At 44.6% G+C, this 21281-nt stretch overlaps 1 protein-coding gene across 1 annotated transcript in view; it reads left to right on the top strand.

Moving 5' to 3' along the window:
* The window catches only part of MRPS5 (mitochondrial ribosomal protein S5), a 91021-nt gene that overhangs the window by 10464 nt on the left and 59276 nt on the right, over positions 1-21281 (top strand). The window contains exon 2 of the mRNA XM_044291619.1: positions 16012-16149. Within this exon, the coding sequence (XP_044147554.1) occupies positions 16012-16149 (138 nt within the window). The remainder of the gene's footprint in view (positions 1-16011; positions 16150-21281) is intronic.

The following is a 21281-nucleotide window of genomic DNA, read 5'->3' as shown; positions in this document are numbered from 1 at the left end:
AGATCCCCCCCCCCATAACAGTGCCATCCACAGATCCCCCCCCCCCATAACAGTGCCATCCACAGATCCCCCCCCCCATAACAGTGCCATCCACAGATCCCCCCCCCCATAACAGTGCCATCCACAGATCCCCCCCCCCCATAACAGTGCCATCCACAGATCCCCCCCCCCCCATAACAGTGCCATCCACAGATCCCCCCCCCATAACAGTGCCATCCACAGATCCCCCCCCCATAACAGTGCCATCCACAGATCCCCCCCCCATAACAGTGCCATCCACAGATCCCCCCCCTCCATAACAGTGCCATCCACAGATCCCCCCCATAACAGTGCCATCCACAGATTCCCCCCATAACAGTGCATCATCCACATATCCCCCCCCATAACAGTGTAACAGTGCATCATCCACAGATCCCCCCCCCCCATAACAGTGCATCATCCACAGATCCCCCCCATAACAGTGCATCATCCACAGATCCCCCCCATAACAGTGCATCATCCACAGATCCCCCCCATAACAGTGCATCATCCACAGATCCCCCCCCCCCCCATAACAGTGCATCATCCACAGATCCCCCCCCCCATAACAGTGCATCATCCACAGATCCCCCCCCCCATAACAGTGCATCATCCACAGATTCCCCCCCCCCATAACAGTGCATCATCCACAGATTCCCCCCCCCCATAACAGTGCATCATCCACAGATTCCCCCCCCCCCATAACAGTGCATCATCCACAGATTCCCCCCCCCCATAACAGTGCATCATCCACAGATTCCCCCCCCCCCCATAACAGTGCATCATCCACAGATTCCCCCCCCCCATAACAGTGCATCATCCACAGATTCCCCCCCCCCATAACAGTGCATCATCCACAGATTCCCCCCCCCATAACAGTGCATCATCCACAGATTCCCCCCCCATAACAGTGCATCATCCACAGATTCCCCCCCCATAACAGTGCATCATCCACAGATCCCCCCTATAACAGTGCATCATCCACAGATCCCCCCTATAACAGTGCCATCCACAGATCCCCCATAACACCTTTTGGTTCAAAATATTTTTTAATTTGGCTATTCCCCACCCCTCTTGTAATTGTTCCGCTACTTGTGGGCTGCGCGGGAATGAGTTCAGTCACTTCGGTGGGTAATCCTGTCCTGCAGCGCGTGATCCCGCATGACCTGCCGCTATAGGTCACGGGTCTCATGGGATTGCGCACCGAAGTGACTGAACTCATGCCCATCTAGCCCGCAATTAGCGGATCAGTGGAACAAGTACAAGGTGGGTGGGGGGATTATCTGTAGGGTTGCCCAGACGGCTAGGCCCTTTACAGTAGATATTAACCCCTTTCAGCAGTCCCCCATTCACTGAAGGGGGGACTGCTGAAAAGGATTAATAACTACTGTGAAGGGCCTCCCCCCCCCCCCCCCCTTTCACGGTAGTTATGCCCAGATATGTGCCCCCTTCACGGTAGTTATGCCCAGATATGTGCCCCCTTCACGGTAGTTATGCCCAGATATGTGCCCCCTTCACGGTAGTTATGCCCAGATATGTGCCCCCTTCACAGTAGTTATGCCCAGATATGTGCCCCCTTCACAGTAGTTATGCCCAGATATGTGCCCCCTTCACAGTAGTTATGCCCAGATATGTGCCCCCTTCACAGTAGTTATGCCCAGATATGTGCCCCCTTCACAGTAGTTATGCCCAGATATGTGCCCCCTTCACAGTAGTTATGCCCAGATATGTGCCCCCTTCACAGTAGTTATGCCCAGATATGTGCCCCCTTCACAGTAGTTATGCCCACACTGCTTCTAACAGAGGCTCACTAATGGACGCTGAGATTAGGTCACCCCATACAAGAGCATTGAATCAATTTGACCCTGGAGGTCATCATACAGGGTGTGAGGATGTCCAGCGTCAGATACCGGACCAAAGGTCTGTTTTACTCCAGGAAGCCCTCAGGTGGCTGCTGGCCGCTAGACGCTGACTTATTGCTGGAACGTAAACAATGCAGTTTCTCTAGAACATTGCAGCTCGATTTGCAAAAGGGACACTGTACCCAGACCACGTCAATGAGCTGAAGTGGTCTGGGTGCCTTTTGTGTCACTTTAACGTTGAAATCTTATTAAAGATTATGTAGGGTGTGGCTGGAGGCGGGGCATGGAGGTGGGACGACGGTGGGGCTTGCAGCAGAACATGGGTGGGGCCTGTAAAGGGGCCCTTGATTTATTTTGCCCGGGGGCCCTGAGGGTTCTCAGTCCGCCCCTGTTTCTATGTTAAAGATAATACAACCGGATCCGTTGATAACGGATGCAGGCGGTTGTATTATCAGTAACGGAAGCGTTTTTGGTGAGCCCTGCCGGATCCAGTAAAAACGCTAGTGTGAAAGTAGCCTTAGGCTTTTCACATTGCGTCAGCATTGTCCGATCGAGGCTTCTCCTCCAGGAAGACCCCTTTAACCTCAGCTTTTCAGTTGATGGCTATCTATTAATATAGGAATCAGCTGCGTTGCTCTTTATTTAGCATTCTTCTGCTGTGGCTATTAGGGATGTATTACACGGATATCTGTATATCGTTATAACATGGAAAGATATTGGGGGTCATTTACTAACACCATCTTTTTACGCTGCCATAAGATTCGGCTAATTTATGACGGGGCATGCACCTCATCATAAATTAGGTGCGTATACGTCAGCCCATGTGCCTGGCGTAACACTACTCCAGCCCCTGACTAGAGTCGTTTTTTTGCCACAGTTTACACCTGTTTCCTGGTGTAATTGTTAGTAAATTTACCAAAACGCCTCTGTCCTGCAGTTTTTCATACTAGGCCACACCGCTAAGGCCTCTTTCACACGAGCGCGCCGCATTAGGTCCGGATGCGTTCAGTGAAACTCGCACCATTTTGCAAGCAAGTTCAGTCAGTTTTGTCTGCGATTGCGTTCAGTTTTTTCCCGCGCGGGTGCAATGCGTTTTGATGCGTTTTTCACGCGCGTGATACAAAAAACTGAAGGTTTACAAACAACATCTCCTAGCAACCATCAGTGAAAAACGCATCGCATCCGCACTTGCTTCCGGATGCAATGCGTTTTTCACTGAAGACCCATTCACTTCTATGGGGCCAGGGCTGCGTGAAAAACACAGAATATAGAACATGCTGCGTTTTTCACTCATGTGTGGAAAAAAACCCGCTCATGTGTGGAAAAAAACCCGCTCATGTACACAGACCTATTTAAATGAATGGGTCCGGATTCAGTGCGGGTGCTATGCGTTCAGGTCACACATTGCACTCGGGCGGGAAACTCGCTTGTGTGAAAGGGGCCTGTATACACATAACCATTTCAGCCTCATGCACCGTATCCGTTTTGTGGTCTGCAAAATCGCAGATCCGCAAAACATGAATCACGTCCGAGTGCATGCCAACAAGAGTAGGACATTTTCTACTTTTTTTTTCGTGGAATGGCATTTTTTTTCCTTTTTCTTAAAAATGAATGGGTCTGCATCCGATCTGCAAAAAATGCAGATCCGATGCGGAACAAAATACAGTCATGTGAATGTGGCCTAACACTGTAGTAAAGATGTCACTATACGTGTGCAGAGGAGGAGACTTGGCAGCTGCACAGCACACAGAACAGGCCCGACTCTCTCACCTCCCAGAAAGCTGCTTTCTCTGTAGTCTTACATATTATTCCATGACCAGCGCCAGGACAATAGGGTGGGGCGGCTCTGGCAGAGGGAGGCCAGGGCGGCCCAGGCACCTATCCTCAGGATAAATAATCACTATCTGATTGGTGGGGTTCTGACACCCAGCACTCCCCGCTGATCAGCTGTCTTGAATAGGAGGTGACTCTCCATGCAAGCACTGCTTCTTCTACATCAGGCATCCTCAAACTGCGGCCCTCCAGCTGTTGTAAAACTACAACTCCCACAATGCCCTGCTGTAGGCTGATACCTGCAGGCTATTCGGGCATGCTGGGAGTTGTAGTTTTGCAACAGCTGGAGGGCCGCAGTTTGAGGATGCCTATTCTACATTATGCTGCCAGTCGTCTCCCTTGCCGGGGCGACGCAGTGTAATTACAAGTAAATGGAGCAAGTACTATCAATGTGTATGTCCTGCACAATCTCTTTAAAGTGAATAGAGAGTCCTGACACAAACATCATGAAGTACAATGTGTCACGAGAAAACAATCTCAGAATGGCTTGGATAAATAAGTGTTCCAAAGCTATTATCACATAAATTGACACATGTCAGATTTGCAAAAAATGACCTGGGCAGAAGGGTGAAAACTGGCCCAGGGTAGAAGGGGTTAAAGGTCCTGTTGTACGATGATCAGGCAGGTCCTCTTATCCATGATCAGGCAGCTTACCAGGAACCAAGCAAACATTCATGATAATTGCTTGATCGTCATTGGAGATGAAAGCAGCATTTCCTCGCAGTAATCACTTTGGCTGTAAGGGGACAAGCTATCAATACAGCAATCCATTGTTCCCACTGGAAATCATTGTTCCTGTTCAGTAGATGAATAGATGCGCCAGAATTGTTATTGCAAGTAGTTACTAAGACGGTCATGTCAGGAGAGGGGACAGGTCCTCTCTGAACACAGTGTAGACATGTTGCGTCAGCAGTGTTGTGTTTAGGGGTCACGTCTAAACTCTTTCATCGCTGTTTTGTGCATCTGAAGTTGCTGGTCTCGGGGAAATAGCCTTCATTACCTATTTAGTGCTTTCACTGCCTCATTTTATGTTCATCTCACTGACCTTGTGAACCAGACACATCGATGAAAGCGCCTCTCCAGCAGAAGTGCTTGTAAGCTCTACTAAAAAGGCGGAAGATGCCAGTTATGTATTTATGAAACTGCAAAAAGGAGAGGCCGGGCACAATAAGAGACACAGCTGCTGCGGACCGGAAGCGTTAAAAGAAGTTCCTCTGGGTTTAAAGGGATGCAGTCATTTGTCACTGTGAGCACGAATAGAGGCTGAGGTGAGGTATCAGGTCCGTCCTCCCTGGAATACCAAGGGGTTGGTGATTTCTGGTATACAAGTGAACCAATAAGTCATAAGTAAATGAATTATACAAGCTCCAGGGTCGGGTGTGATTTAAAGCATACTTTTCGTCATGATAATGTTTTAGAATGAGAAACCGGTCTCTTTTGTCAAAGTGTTGGTGTGGCACCATGGATGATCTAGTCTGATGCATCAGTCCTGTGTGCACATGAAGAATAACTATTTCTGCCCTTTTATGTGACTTTTTTGTTAGGCATTTTTTATTACTTTTCCCTTCCGCAGGCTCCATCTCTAGTTGTCAGTTTTCCCTGAGCCAGTAGGTGGAGATGACCTGCTATGATGTCTCCTGTAGACTACCCGTGGAAAAAAACTTGAGATTCTGCTCCCTCAGCTCTCTGTAGCACACCAGCAGTATGTTGGAGAACATTATACAACAGTACTGAGCAATGTAGTTGTGAACCCAGCAATGGGGTGCGATAGAACAATTACTAGCTCCTTTAGCAACGTCTTTCTGCATCTCATTCTACAGCTATTTTAACCTACCCCTTCCATAGACTGGTTTGTCAGTGACCTGATGGTCTTACCTCTCAAAAATTATTTTTAGCAGCGATTTGAGTGTGAATGATCAAGCTGAGGCTCATAAGTGGAGAAAGATCTGTCCCTAGTAATAGAAACTCAGAAGACACGAAAGAGGAAGTGGGGGCATGTCAGAGCTAGCCGAGATCCTGAGACTGATAAAAGAACTGCTTCTACACTGCTTCTGAAGATTATAGGAGCCTCCTGTGAATCTGTATGTGTGACTTCCTCCTTATCTGTTCTGTGAGCTCCGGAGCTGAAAACAAACCTATTGGGAAATAAGAGAGAGGATCTCACAGCAGTACAGTGAAGGCAGATTTCACAGATTTCACGCCCCCTGCTTCTCGCTTACATAGCCTGTTCTCGTGAGATTTACCAAATCTCATAAGATTAAATCCTCTTCTCCCTGGTTGTGATGAGATTGGACAGCGTCAAAGCCAAGGAGAAGGAGACGCCCACTGAGAAGAGCAGAGGCGGTCTCCTCCCTGTACCAATGCTAGTAATTAGCACATTAGGCATGAGAACAGAATGGTGGGCATCAAGGCGCAATGGAGGGACCAAATAAAAAACATAATGACATCTGCTCATGGTGAACTGCAGTATAAAGTATTGATTTTTTAAAAATAATAAATCCGGTGACTGGTCCTCTTATTTTATGGACTGGCGTGTAGGTGTTGGTAGGGGGACGTGCCATACCCTCCCTTTCAGTACAACACTTTCTCATAGCCTGAGGCAAACCCATAGGTAGCTGCTGGGCTCATTACTGTGGGGATAGGGTTGAGTGCTTCATATACGTTCAGTGCCTGGAAGCTGCATGGCCGGTGGTGGCTGTGCAAAGCCTGATCCCCCTGTGTGGAATTTGCAGTACTTGGGTGAGATAACCTCATGTATAGTTAGTGCCCGGACGGTGCTAACTATACATTTGGATGCTTAAAAGGGACTAATGACCTTGGATGTCCTGTGTTGTGTGGAAAAATAAAAGTTGGTTGGACTTTTAACCCCCGAAACCTGTGAGTCTGTTATTGCCGACCCCACCACAAGCACACGGACCTGCGACAGTAGTAACTGAGTTTTGGAAGCACTGTTATTAGGTTGTCACACTCTAGTTGAGATTAGCATCTTTATCTCTATACTAGAAAAAGGGACACTAGTATCGAGACGTTCACATTGACATGATTGGCTTTCAGTTTCACAGTGTCTCACAGATCCATTATGATCTATAATAGTCCATTAGGTTGCTTTTTTTAAACTTTTTGACTTATAATGGGCATGTCAGGTTTCTGTTTGTTTGTTTTTTTTGTTGTTTTTTTTTTTTAGGTACTGTTGTATGTACAGTAACTACTCTTCCTGGCTACTAGGAATGGAAGCTTGACATGAGCCGGACCAAAGACTAAGTCAGAGTTCACATCCATGTCCTTTTATCCATGTGATGTGTTTGTTTCTTTACATCAGGGACATTCACCATTTGTATGGTATCACCAGTCTGGCCAAAAACAGAAGTGTGTAAAGTAAGGGCTCTTTCACACTTGCGTTCTTTTCTTCCAGCATAGAGTTCCGTCGTCGGGGATCTATGCCGGAAGAATCCTGATCAGTTTTATCCTAATGCATTCTGAATGGAGAGAAATCCGTTCAGGATGCATCAGGATGTCTTCAGTTCCGGACCGGAATGTTTTTTGGCCGGAGAAAATAGCATGCTGCGCTTTTTGCTCCAGCCAAAAATCCTGAAGACTTGCCGCAAGGCCGGATCCGGAATTAATGCCCATTGAAAGGCATTGATCCGGATCCGGCCTTAAGCTAAACGTCATTTCGGCGCATTGCTGGATCCGACGTTTAGCTTTTTCTGAATGGTTACCATGGCTGCCGGGACGCTAAAGTCCTGGCAGCCATGGTAAAGTGTAGTGGGGAGCGGGGGAGCAGCATACTTACCGTCCGTGCGGTTCCCGGTGCGCTCCAGAGTGACGTCAGGGCGCCCCAAGCACATGGATCACGTGATCGCATGGCACGTCATCTATGCGCATGGGGCGCTCTGACGTCATTCTGGAGCGCCCCGAGAGCCGCACGGACTGTAAGTATACCGCTCCCCACTACTACTATGGCAACCAGGACTTTAATAGCATCCTGGCTGCCATAGTAACACTGAACGCATTTTGAAGACGTCTACAAATGCTTTCAGTTCACTTGCGTTTTTCCAGATCCGGCGTGTAATTCCGGCAAGTGGAGTACACGCTGGATCCGGACAACGCAAGTGTGAACGAGGCCTAAGATCCATATTTTAGCCTCACATCGTTTTTTTTGTTTTTTACAGGAAGAGTTTTTATTAGTACCATTTTTAGGTACATATGTTTTTTTTTTTTATCGTTTAAAGTGGACCTTTCACCACTCCTGACATGCCTGTTTTAATAGCTACTTGCATTCCCATGTAATAACGATTCTGGAGCATCTTATGTCTTTATATTAATAATAATAATAATAATAATATGAGCAAGATGGGGGAAAGATGATGAGTTCTGTTTTATCCATATTAAGTTTTAGAAAGCGAGAGGCAAAAAGGATATGGAAGATGGGCATTGTGGGATTCTGGATAGTAAGGTGGTGATGTCTGGACCAAAGAGGTAGATTTGTGTGCCGTCAGCATAAGAGTGATATTAAAAGCCATGGGACTCTATGAGCTGTCCCAGGCCAACGGTGTAGATAGAGAAGAGCAGGGGTCCTAGGACAGAGCCTTGCGGGACAACCAACAGTGAGGGCATGAGACGAGGAGGTGGTGCGGGAGTGGGAGACGCAAAATGTCCGTTCTGTGAGGTATGATGTGATCCAGGAGGGGGCCAGGTCAGTGATGCCAAGAGATGAGAGAGTTTGTAACAGAAGGGAGTGGTCAACAGTGTCAAAGGCAGAGGACAGGTCAAGGAGAAGGAGGACAGAGTATTGTTTCTTGGTTTTGGCTGTTAGTAGGTGGGGCTGGGGGGCGGAGAAGGGAGTTGTGTTTAAAAAGTTGTTAGGGGCTGTGGGACAGGGAAGATATGAGAGATTAAAAGTAGGCCTGTTTTGCATCATTGAGTGAGGATTTGAATGTGAGGAGAGATTGCTTGTATGCGGTGAAATGATCTTTAGAATGGGATTTCTTCCATTGCCGCTTAGCAGCCCTGGAAGCTTGTCTGAGTTTTTTGGTTAGGTTGGTGTGCCGGGGTTGTCTGTTAATTTTTCGAGTTTTGTTGTGTGTGAGGGGGACAACAGTGTCCAGAGCTGTACTTATTGTGGTGTTATATAGGGTGGTGGCAGCATCTGGGTCTTGGAGGGAACAGATGGTAGAGCGTGGGAGAAGACAGTCAGAAAGCAAGCAAAAGTCGAGATGTTTAAGGTTCCTGTGGGGGTGTGCTAGTGTGTGGACCGGGGGAGCAGCAGAAGAGACCAATGAAGAGAAGGTGAGTAGGTTGTGGTCGGATAGGGGCAAATTAGAAAGGGTAGATAGGGAGCAGAGGCGGGTAAAGATAAGATCCAGAGTGTGACCAGCTCTGTGGGTGGGAGCTGAAGACCACTGTGATAGGCCGAAGGAGGAAGAGAGTGACAGGAGTTTAGAGGCGGCCGAGTGGCAGGTGTCAATGGGGCTGTTGAAGTCGCCCATGATGATAGTGGGGATGTTGGCAGAAAGAAAGTGTAGTAACCAGGTGTTGAAGTGGTTAAGAAAGATGGTGGCTGGGCCTGGGGGGCGGTAAATGACGACTACTTGAAGGTTGGAGGTAGAGTAGATGCGAACAGAGTGTACTTCAAATGAGGTGAGCATAATAGAGGGTGGCAGTGGAGTTGGGCTGTAGGAGCAGGTGTCTGATAGGAGAAGACCAACGCCTCCACCATGTTTGCAGCCGGGGCGGGGGGTGTGAGTGAATTGAAATCCACTATATGACAGTGCAGCAGGGGAGGAGGTGTCAATGGGTGTCACGTATGTTTCTGTGAGACCCAGAAAGGAAAGTTTTTGGGAGATAAAAAGTTCATGAATGTAGGACAGTTTGTTACAGACAGAGCGTGCATTCCATAATGCTCCTGCAAGAGGAACCAAAGGAGCAGGGGTCAGAGGAATGGTTATTAGGTTTAAGGGGTTGCAGAAATTTATAGAAGGAGATTTGTACTGGGACGTGGAGGTGATAGTGGGGATTTGCTGAGGGGGGGGGCTGGATTTGGAGAGATCACAGCAATTAGGAGAACCAGAGAAAGTGTTAATAGGTGAGAATAAGAGAGGGCAGGAGGTAAATGTGTGTGTTTGGGAAGGAAGTGTTTTATGTTGTCGAACAGGTTTGTGCAAGCGGTCAGATAAGAAGGTAAGATGGAGGGAGAGGTGAATAGTTGTGCTATTCCTTTATTATTTCTACTAGAAGTTATGAATAATTACCTGCACAGACTCACTCTAGCCAATCGGTGCTGCCATGTTCATGTGTGCAGGTACACACCACCCCCGTACCCTTACTGAAGGCTAATAGTAATTCATCCATAACTTCTAGTAGAAATAATAAAGGAAGGGCACAGCATAGAGCCATAAGAATAGATGCTCCAGAATTGTTATTACAGGGGGAATGCTTGAAGCTATTAAAACTGGCATGTCAGGAGTGGGGACAAGTCCTCTTTAATATTACACTTTTTATGGGCCCGGTGAAAAAAACTGTGCCAAAACAGTAATTTTGTAATCTTTTTTTTACTGTGTTTATCTGAGGGGGAATATCATGTGATATTTTTATAGAGCAGGTCTTTATGGACGAAGCAATACCTAATATGTCTATTTTTTTTTTCATGGTCTGATCCCGCTGTGACATACTAGTACGTCATATTTCGCCAAGGGGTTAAAGAGAACACGTCACTATGACGGACCTATTAATCTAAGGATGCTAATGTGAAGGCTTTATGGAATTATAGTGAAGTAATGTCATTGCATGATTTAAAGGGTTTTCTGTGATATTAATACTGGTGGCCTGTCCGTTCCTTGAAGGTTTTGTTTCAGTTTGCATTATCCTTGTTTTCTGCCTTGGTTTGTCAACATTTCAGACGACATGACAACTTTGTAGGTTTTGATTCTTGCTGATGCCGCACCACCAGAAGCTCTGGAACATAGGTCAATAGCTCCACAAACCACTTTGACGATATAGAATAAGTAAACAAAATGTTTTAATGGACGTTTCATTGTAATAGCTGATGTTGTGTGTTCTCCCTGTTCAGTACACACAAATTACAATATATGCAAATTGTATTAGCCTTTAGAGCCTCTTGGGCTTTTGTGTGGTTTCATATTGTTTGTTTGCTGCTCTTCTTTTCTTTCCAATCTCGTAATTAAAACATAAGACAAAACATTTGCAAATAAACCAAAGTTTGGATGGTGCACTTGAATGAATTAATGAACATAACTTTTTTTCTTTCTTTCTAAATAATCAAAGAAAAAAAGTCCTTGTGGCTGTATTGCTATAAAGAAGTATAGTAAAAGTCATAAGCTTGTTTTTATTTAACCCCTTAGGGACCGGGCTCATTTTCACCTTCCTGCCCAGGCCATTTTTTTGCAAATCTGACCAGTGTCACTTTATGTGGTGATAACTTTAAAACGCTTTGACTTATCCAGGCCATTCTGAGATTGTTTGTTTCATCACATATTGTACTTCATGACACTGGTAAAATGGAGTAAAAAAAAAAATGCCAAAAATAGTTAATTACTTTGCATTCCTCATATGTCTACTTCATGTTTGGATCATTTTGGGAAAGACATTACATTTTTGAGGGATGTTACAAGGCTTAGAAGTTTAGAAGCAAATCTTGACATTTTTCAAAAACCCACCTTTTAAGGACCAATTCAGGTCTGAAGTCACTTTGTGAGGCTTGCATAATAGAAACTGTCACTAAGCGCAGCCAGCACTGTAACACGTGCTGCCCCTGCTATCACACGCCCCCTAGTGGCCTGAACGCTCAATGCCTTCCAATATGTTTCCAACTGCAGATCGTCCACTGTGGGGATGCAATCGGTGAACTGAAACCGCCGGAATTTGGGCAGCAAACAGGCTGCGAACTACAGAAAACATACACTACGCAATATGTAGGTAGACTGCCACCATCCCTTGTAACAGGGCAAGGGAAACCCTTGACTAAACACGACAACTATCCGGGTAGCGACTCTTCAGAAACGGCTAGAATTCGTTCTGCGGTGCTCAGAGCAGGTATGAGGCTGAAGAAAATGACTTTAACGTCATTTATTATACATACAATACAAATGATTAACATATACAGAAATTATTAAAAATAACAATTATAGGGAAGGATAGTCCAGTGTAAAATAAAAAGGGAAAACAGATGAAAGGGAATACTTAGTTTCTGAAGAAAAATGTCCTTTGTGGAAAGTCCAAGAAAGTCCGTTTGTTCCAGAATAAAAAGTCTGGTAAATATGGCTGCCAGCCCTCCTTGGTCCTAGTGGCTGGCTTCTTCAGATGATATTACACAAGGGAGGACTCCCATTAGATTTCACTCATGGCCTTATGAAGGGTCCAATTGTTAGGGCAGGATCTCAGGCCCAGCCCCTGGGCTGGGTGCTGTTATTCGGAGGGAAGTTCAAATCCCAAAAATATGACATTTTCATATCGCAGCACACGTCCGTCGCACACAACTAATAATGACAGATTTACAATCCTCTGAAAATATCGATCTCATTGACACTATACATGAGAATTATATCATATTCGGTTACTGAGATGTTTAATAACCTGGATGTTGCTTATCCCAGCGGCATATGTTTTATATCAGAATACTCAGCGGATCCTGACCAACAAAATGATATACTTTACATATCTATCCTATGGATGATATTCGTACTAAGGGGTAAAAATCATATGACCTATTCATTTTCCATTGGTGCCAGAAAGTCTGGCTTGCAGGCCCTCTATCAGTGACAGACCAAATGTTCTTGTCAGGTGTCGGTTCGCACCTAGCTGTGAGATTTCTGCAGCAAGGAAGTTCTTTGTGTAGGGTTAATTAAGAAGACTAGCTGTAATTACATTAAGACAACGTTGGCCTCCTAGGACAACAGTTTGTAACTACAGGAATTGAATTTATTTTATTGTGTTATCTGCTGGGAATCGGGAATTGAATCTGTAATTCCTAGATGCGACAATCAAAAAAACGATTGACTGCGTTTGATTTCCGGATATCTTGCGGTTTCTCGCGGTTCATCCGTGACAGAAACCACCTAAAAATGACCCCATTCTAGAAACTACACCCCTCAAGGTATTCAAAACTGATTTTACTAACCTTGTTAACCCTTTAGGTGTTCCACCAGAATGAATAGAAAATAGAGATAAAATTTCACTTTTTTGGCAGATTTTCCATTTTAATAATTTTTTATTAAAGTTACAAAGCAAGGGTTAACAGCCAAACAAAACTCAATATTTATGGCCCTCCCCATATGTGGTCGTAAACTGCTGTACGGGCACATGGCAGGGCACAGAAGGAAAGGAATGCCATACGGTTTTCGGAAGGCAGATTTTTCAGATTTTTTTTTTTTACACCATGTCCCATTTGAACCCCCCCGATGCACCCCTAGAGTAGAAACTCCAAAAAAGTGACCCCCATTTTAGAAACTATGGGATAGGGTGGCAGTTTTGTTGGTACAATTTTAGGGTACATGTGATTTTTGGTTGCTCTATATTATACTTTTTGTGAGGCAAGGTAACAAGAAATTGCTGTTTTGGCACCATTTTAATTTTTTGTTATTTACAACATTCATCTGGCAGGTTAGGTCCTGTGATATTTTTATAGAGCATGTTATTACGGACGCGGCGATACCTCATATGTATCCTTTTTTATGTAAGTTTTACACAATAATATCATTTTTGAAACCAAAAAAAATGATGTTTTAGCGTCTCCATATTCTGAGCCATAGTATTTTTTTTATTTTATTTTTGTCTTAGGTAGGGGCTAATTTTTTGCGGGTTGAGGCGACGATTAGATTGGTACTATTTTGGTGGGCATACGCCTTTTTGATCACTTGCTGTTGTACTTTTAGTGATGTAAGGTGACAAAAAAAATGGTTTATTTACCACAGTTTTTTATTTTATTTTTTACGGTGTTCATCTGAGGGGTTAGGTCATGTGATATGTTTATAGGGGGCTGGATCTCACAGGCTCTTCACCAGAAGGCAGCGCCGATGCCTAAGGAAGGCATCGCGCTGCCTTCCATGCCATCTGGTCCCCATTACAGCAGCACGGGGACCCGTAAACGCCACAAACCGCAGGTCCGCCTGCTGTTTGATTTCAGCAGGCACCCAGTTCCGATCACCGGAACGACACATGACGTCATGTGTCCTTAAGTACCGGGACATCATGACGTACCGGTATGTCATGTGTCCCCAAGAGGTTAAATAGTATATCCATCTTTGAGATCGGCAACATGGTAAAAACTGAACAACGGAACGCAATTGCAGTCAAAACTGACTGCAATTGCATACCTACTCGCGCGAGTTTGCCGCAATGCACCGGGACACATCCGGACCTAATCCGGACACGCTCGTCTGCAAGGGGCCTAAACCAGACACAGTGGGGGAGATTTATCAAAATTCGTGTAAAGAAAAACTGGCTTAGTTATCCGTAGCAACCAATTAGATTCCACCTTTGAAAAAGTTGGAATCTAATTGTATACTATGGAAACTAACTCGGTTTTCATTTACACCAGATTTGGTAACTCTCCCCTATAGTATTTATTAAAATATCCTAACATTTTACAGCTCCTGATTATTCATCTGTCTCCATGGTAACAGACTACAAATAAACTCTGTGTAGTCAGATCCTGATGTAATACATCCTTCATTCTCCCTTCTTGCTAATCTATCAGATGTAGGTTATCAAACATGTGGATGGATGGATGGCAATATGTAATGTGTTGTTGTGTAGGATTGTGCTAAAGTTATATATATAATTTTTTTTTTTTTTTTTTTTTTTTTTTTTTATCAAGTAGGCTAAATAAAGCATAATCAAGGGAGTCTGTCACCAGAGACCTCCCTATCAAAACCAAGAGCATGGTTAGATAGCTGTAGGTCACCAGATGAAAATCTTTTTTCCCCCTTCCCAATCTTTCTTTCAATCTATCTTGTGATAGACCCTTCTTAAAGGAGTATTCTACAGAATATGTTGTAAGTGTCTGATAGGGCCATGTCCCACCTCTGGGACCCGCTCCTATCTTAAGAACAGTAGTCCATGGCACACTGCAGTGAATGCAGAAGAGGCAATGCATGCACTGCACACTCCAAGAGGTGGGACTCGCACTTGTTGAACATTTCTGGCATATCCTGTGGCATTTCCTGCAGTGCACTATGTTTTGTACAGTGTCAGGGCATAGTGATCCTGTACGCTGTCGGGACAGGGCACAGTGCCCAGCGTCTCGCTAATGAGGGTTTCCATAATAGAAGCGTTCATTATTATTCACATTATAAGATGCACTGCCATTTTTCCTCCACTTTTTTGGGGGAAAAAGTTCATCTTTATAGAGCGAAAAATACAGGTTATTTATCTAGTTTCCAGAAATTTCCTAAATCAATTTTATTAGGAGAATCACCACCACTCGCTACAATACCAATCACTACTTAACTTGGTGGTCCAGGAGGATATTGACAGCCATTATTCTGACTATGGCTTTCACAAATTGTCATAAGATGTTATTAGGGTAACTTACTGTACGGTCTCTTGGGTGAAGTTTCAGGCCCTGTGGATGCAGCTCCTTTGCTTTGCGTGACGACCATTTCTGCCTGTTGATCTGGTAGTTAGGCCTAGCGCTGTGGATCCAAATTATTATTATTATAGTGTTGTGTCAGGCTTTTATATATTTTTATTTTATTTTTAAGTTTATTTTATTTTTTTAGACTCTATAAACCAAAAAGGTATCCATTCCACATCGCCAAACGTTAAATAGTCATTATTCACAGTTTGTCATTAAAGGGATTATCCAGAATTTTCATATTGATGGCCTAGCCTCAGGATAGACCATCAATATCAGATCAGCTGGGGTCCGAGTTTCTGCACCCCCCATCGATCAGCTATTTGACGAGGCCATGAGCGCTGAGGCCTCTTTCTAGGCCAGTGACCTCACCATACATCGGTCACACGTCCTAGGCACAGCTCCGTTCCATTCATATGAATGAGTGTGAGCTGCAGCTCTAAACATCCAATGGACAGTGCTGTGCTTGGTAAGCCATGAGGAGGCCACAGTACTCTTTAGAGCGACGGTGAGCGTGGCGACCTCTTCAAACGGCTGAGGTGCAAGGAGTCGGACCTCTGCCGCTCTGATGATAATGTCCTAGCCGGAGGATAGGCCATCAATATCAAAATCATGGGTGAACCCCTCTAATCTCCAGGAGAACATTGTTTCTTTATGGTATACATGCATTGTTATGTAATGAAATATGTTTTTGTCAATCCACAGGTGGGATCTCCATACCAGAGGTAAGAAGCAGATGCCAGTTCAACAAATTTGCACTGATCCAAGAGCCATGTCACCTATCTGCAATTCACAGTGTCACTATTCAGCAAGCAAGAATGTCAAGCAGCTTCTTCAGCAGATGTGAGTTGTCCTGTTTCTTTACACTATTACTATGGATGTGTGCTGTTAATGTATTCAATTTAGAGGAGTACAGTAGCTCACGAAAGTGAGCACACCCCTCACATTTTTGTAAATATTTGATTCTATCTTTTCGTGGTACAACACTGAACATATGGCACTTTGATACAATGTAAAGTAGCCAGTGTGCAGCTTGTATAACGGTGTACATTTGGTGTGCCCTCAACATAACCCAACTCGCAGCCATTAATGTCTAAAATGCTGGCAACAAAAGTGAGATTGTGCCCAATTAGCCATTTCTCCCCCGGTGTCATTTGACTTGTTATTGTTACAAGGTCTCTGGTGTGAATGGAGAGCAGGTGTGTTAAAGGGGTTGTCCGAGTTATTTTTTTTTTTAATTCTTTTTATGTTTCTAACTAGGCAAATGTAACCGCTTTCCAATTAACTCACTTTATCTCTAGTGGCTGGTTTCTCAGATTTCGCTGAGGGTCACATGACCTGTGATGTCAGCTTCTCTCCCTGCTCTGATAAAGTTCCTGCACAAGCCTGAGAGATCTGTACACCAGACGTCACTGTGCTGGCCACACCCCTGCACTGCTGACTGCTGCTTATTGCTCTCTCCCAAGATTCTTAACCCCTTAAGCTGCACAAACTCAGGACTGAAGTGTTTACTGTGTAGCTGCAGGCAGTGAGGAGACAAATGCTGGGCACAGGAGCTGAAAGAGAAGTTCTGCAGAGCATTGCAGATAGGGGGAAGATCCTGTGTGTATTAGCAGTGTCATTGTACAGCTGGAACTTGTAGTTCTATACATACACCATGCTGCTGAGTCTCCCAGCAGGCAGACCTCAGGGCAGCACTTGTATTCACTCTCTTAGCAGTGTCATTGTACAGCTGGGACTTGTAGTTCTATACATACAACATGCTGCAGAGTCTCCCAGCAGGCAGACAAGTCACTTATTCATTTGTATCCACTCCCCTAGCAGAGCAGGGAGAGGGGCAGAGTTTTTTTTTTTATTGCAAGTAAACAAAGGGCCAGAAAAGAATCAGGGAAATGGACAAATAGATAATTTTTTGCATAAAACTTGCTTAGCTTAGTTATATATCGCTGACCATCAGATTTACAGTGCTATATCTTTTTTTTCCTTAACTCGGACACCCCCTTTTAAATTTGGTGTTATCGCTCGCACTCTCGCATACTGCTCACTGAAGTTCAACATGGCTCCTCATGGTTCTCTGAGGATCTGGGAAAAAAAAGAATTGTTGCTCTACGTAAAGATGTCCTAGGCTATAAGAAGATTGCCAACACCCTGAACCTGAGCTGCAGCACGGTGGCCAAGACCATACAGCAGTTTAACAAGACAGGTTCCACTTAGAACAGGCCTAGCCATGGTTACCTTAAAGTTGAGTGCACGTGCTCAGTGTCCTATGGTCTGATGAGACCAAGATAAACTTATTTGGTTCAGATGGTGTTAAACGTATGTGGCGGCAACCAGGTGAGGAGTACAAAGACAAGTGTGTCTTGCCTACAGTCAAGCATGGTGGTGGGAGTGTCATGGTTTGGGGCTGCATAAGTGCTGCCGTCTGTGGGGAGCTACAGTTCATTGAGGGAACCATGAATGTCAACATGTACTGTGACATATTGAAGCCAAGCACGATCCCCCCTCCCTTCAGAAACTGGGCTGCAGAGCAATTCGAATATGATAACGACCCCAAGATGACCACTGCCTTGCTAAAGAAACTGAGGGTAAGGGTGCTGGACTGGCCAAGCATGTCTCCAGACCTAAACCCTATTGAGTATCTGTGGGGCATCCTTTGGACGGAAGGTGGAGGAGCCCAAGGTCTCTAACATCTACCAGCTCCGTGATGTCGTCATGGAGGAGTGGAAGAGGATTCCAGTGACAACCTGTGAAGCTCTAGTGAACTCCATGCCCAAGAGAGTTAAGGCAGTGCTAGAAAATAATGATGGGCATGCAAAATACTGACACTTTGGGCACAATTTGGCCGTTTTCACTTAGGGATGTACTCACTTTTGTTGCCAGCGGTTTATACATTAATGACTATGTAAGTTATTTTGAGGGCATACTGTTATACAAGCTGTACACTGACTACTTTACATTGTATCAAAGTGTCAGCTCTTCAGTGTTGTCCCATGACAAGATATAATAAAATATTTACAAAAATGTGAGGGGTGTGCTCAGGTTTGTGAGATACTGTATTCCCCGTTGATAATGTGATGGCATGGCTATGGGATCTGCCATCAGTCTATGAAGGAGCTGTATTGCTGATTTGATTTAGGGTATTTTCACACTTGCGTTGTGAGGATCCGGCAGGCAGTTCCGTCGGAAATCCGTGTGCAAACGGATAGCATTTGTAGACTGATCCGGATGCGGATCTGTCTAACAAATGCATTGAAACACCAGATACGTCTCTCCGGTGTCACCCGGAAAAACGGATCCGGTATTTATTTTATTTGCATTTTTAAAGGTCTGCGCACTTGGATCCGTATCCGGCATTAATGCATCTCAATGGAAAATAATGCTGGATCCGGCATTCCGGCAAGTGTTCCGGAATTTTGCACTGAGAAAATACTGCAGCATGCTGCAGTATTTTCTCCAGCCAAATACCGTAAGAGTGACTGAACTGAAGACATCCTAATGCATCCTGACCGGATTGCTCACCATTCATAATGCATTAGGATAAAACTGATCATTTTTTTTCCGGTATTGAGCCCCTAAGATGGAACTCAATACCGGAAAAGAAAAACGCTAGTGTGAAAGTACCCTTAGCGCTGTCCTCTTCTAAGTTTCTCTGCACAGAGAACCGCACCACTCCAATTTCAAGTGAATGTGGCTGTGCTGCAGTTCCCTAGACAGTGTGCTACCAGGAAGCTAATGTGCAGGTAAAAAAGGGGACGCAGCGCTAAATCATATGGCTGCAGCCCTTTCTTTCCCAGGATTAATGGGCGTCCCAGAGTTAGGCCTTTCACACATTTATAAAGTGGTGGCGTATCCTAGACTTACTAAATGGGATTATAGCCATAGCTAAGCTGTTAGCGATGTGTGTGCGCATGCTGACGCTCTCCAAAGACATTGTGAATTCAGCTTTGGAAGATAATATGGTCTGCAATGTAAAATCAGTACAAGCTAGGCAGTGAAATGTGTTTTTCAAGTTTCTTAACTCCTGTGTAGATTATACAAGCTACAAAATGATATCCAAAGTTAGTTGTAAAATAATATTATTTAATATATATATATATGTATGTGTGTGTGTGTGTGTAAATTCTCTGCATTACCCAGTGCTATAGCAAGAAGAATGCAGTGGAACTGTTCCCTAAATAGACCACAGTGGAGAGATGCATGCGTGCTTGGCAGGGCTGTGGAGTCAGTAAGCCAAAGTTCTGACACCGACTCCTGCATTTTATCACAATCCGACTCCAGCTCTGACTCCTTCATAAATGGCCAATAATTTAGTAATAACAGATTTACTGTAGTAAAATGGTAACATCAGGCTAAGTAATCAGGCCTCTTAGATTGAACTTTAAACCACAATTACTGGAATACAAACCCTGAAATTTTCTAAATTCCTGGAAGTAAATATGTAAGGCACTATGCATTTAATATCTGGAACACCCGGTTATACACATCAATGAATTTGTCCACAGAAAAAGTTAGAAAAGCTATAAATGTGTGTCCTGGAAATGCAGAATCATGTGCAAGTCTAAATGGGAATAAAATAAACAGGTAAAAAGTGGAGCTTGTTATATGAGGGCTGTCTGGGAATAAATAGCTTTTCACAGGAGCCCGTTGCCTGCTTCCACTCTGCCATGGGCATGATCATCTGCTCCGCTGCAGCCAGTGATCGGATTCTGCAGTGATGTGTCCACAAGAGACACACCGCCACTAAATCCAGCTATTGGCTGCCGCAGAGCAGATGATGTCAGTGCTGGGGACAAATTATACAGGCCACGGACCAAAAGATAGGCACATGGGAGCCAGCATGCAGGACCAGAGCGGCGGGGATTAGGTTAGTATGATTATTTTCTAAAGCGGAGGCAGGCTGCAGGCACCTATGAAAAGTTACTTATTCCCGGACCTTTAATGCTGTCTTCCTCCTCTGAGATGACTGTCATGCCCCGTCGTGAACTTCCTCCTCTGGTCTTTAGAGGAGGAACTTACTACTGAGCATGTGCACAGTTTTAGGGATTGTAAGTAAGGGCCTTTGAGCAGCATGAAGATACCTAGCATAAGGGACAGGAGAGAATACAGTGATGGTGAGAACTGATTATCTTTTACCACTAGAACATACTGCTTTTGTTCATAGTATAAGGATAGGAGAGAACACGGGGGAGGTGAGAACTGAATATCTATCACCACTAGAACACTCTGCTTATCACTGTCTATAGTATAAGGGACAGGAGAGAACACAGGAGAGGTGAGAACTGATTATCTATCACCAGTCGAACACCCCAGTTATCACTGTCTTTGATTAATAAGGGCCTTAGATTGATCTTCTAAATTTATATGAAACTCAACTGAAAAGAATACTAGTTCACTTTCTCTGGGACAAGCGCAGGCTGGGGGTACCCGACTTTTTTCAGTATTACAGAGCTATCCAGGATCTTAGGGTTTTGGAGTGGTTGCGATATGACCCAGGGAGAATGGATATATCCCTCGAACAAGCCATGTCAAAAATACCCTTGTGCTCCCTAATTCTTGCCATGACTCGCACGCAGGATATTCTCAAAACTGTTGATAATCCACTAACACACAACACAGCCAAGATATGGCACACGAGTTTGGGTAAGTGTCTACTAACATGCCCCCTATCTCCCCTACTCCAAGTTAGGGATGTGTTTTGGGGTTCTACTATGGAGTTTAGGTCCACTCTGACAGCGGTCTGTAAGGAGAACGCTGGGATAATCTGGCATATACTGAAACATGACCCTAGTACAGCAGACCCTGCCATAGCAGACTTTCCACCTCAAAATCTCACTACCATTCACAAATCACATCTTCTCCATGCTCTTAGAAAGCTTCAGATATCCACTGACATGGAACCTACATGTTTTGAACAGATCATGAGCGCTAAAGAACCTTCAAAGAAAATTTCTAAATTATATATGGCCCTTCTTTCC

The sequence above is a fragment of the Bufo gargarizans genome, chromosome 4 (genome assembly GCF_014858855.1).
Source record: "Bufo gargarizans isolate SCDJY-AF-19 chromosome 4, ASM1485885v1, whole genome shotgun sequence".
NCBI classification, from domain to species: Eukaryota; Metazoa; Chordata; class Amphibia; order Anura; family Bufonidae; genus Bufo; species Bufo gargarizans.
This window is presented reverse-complemented; position numbering and strand designations above follow the sequence as displayed.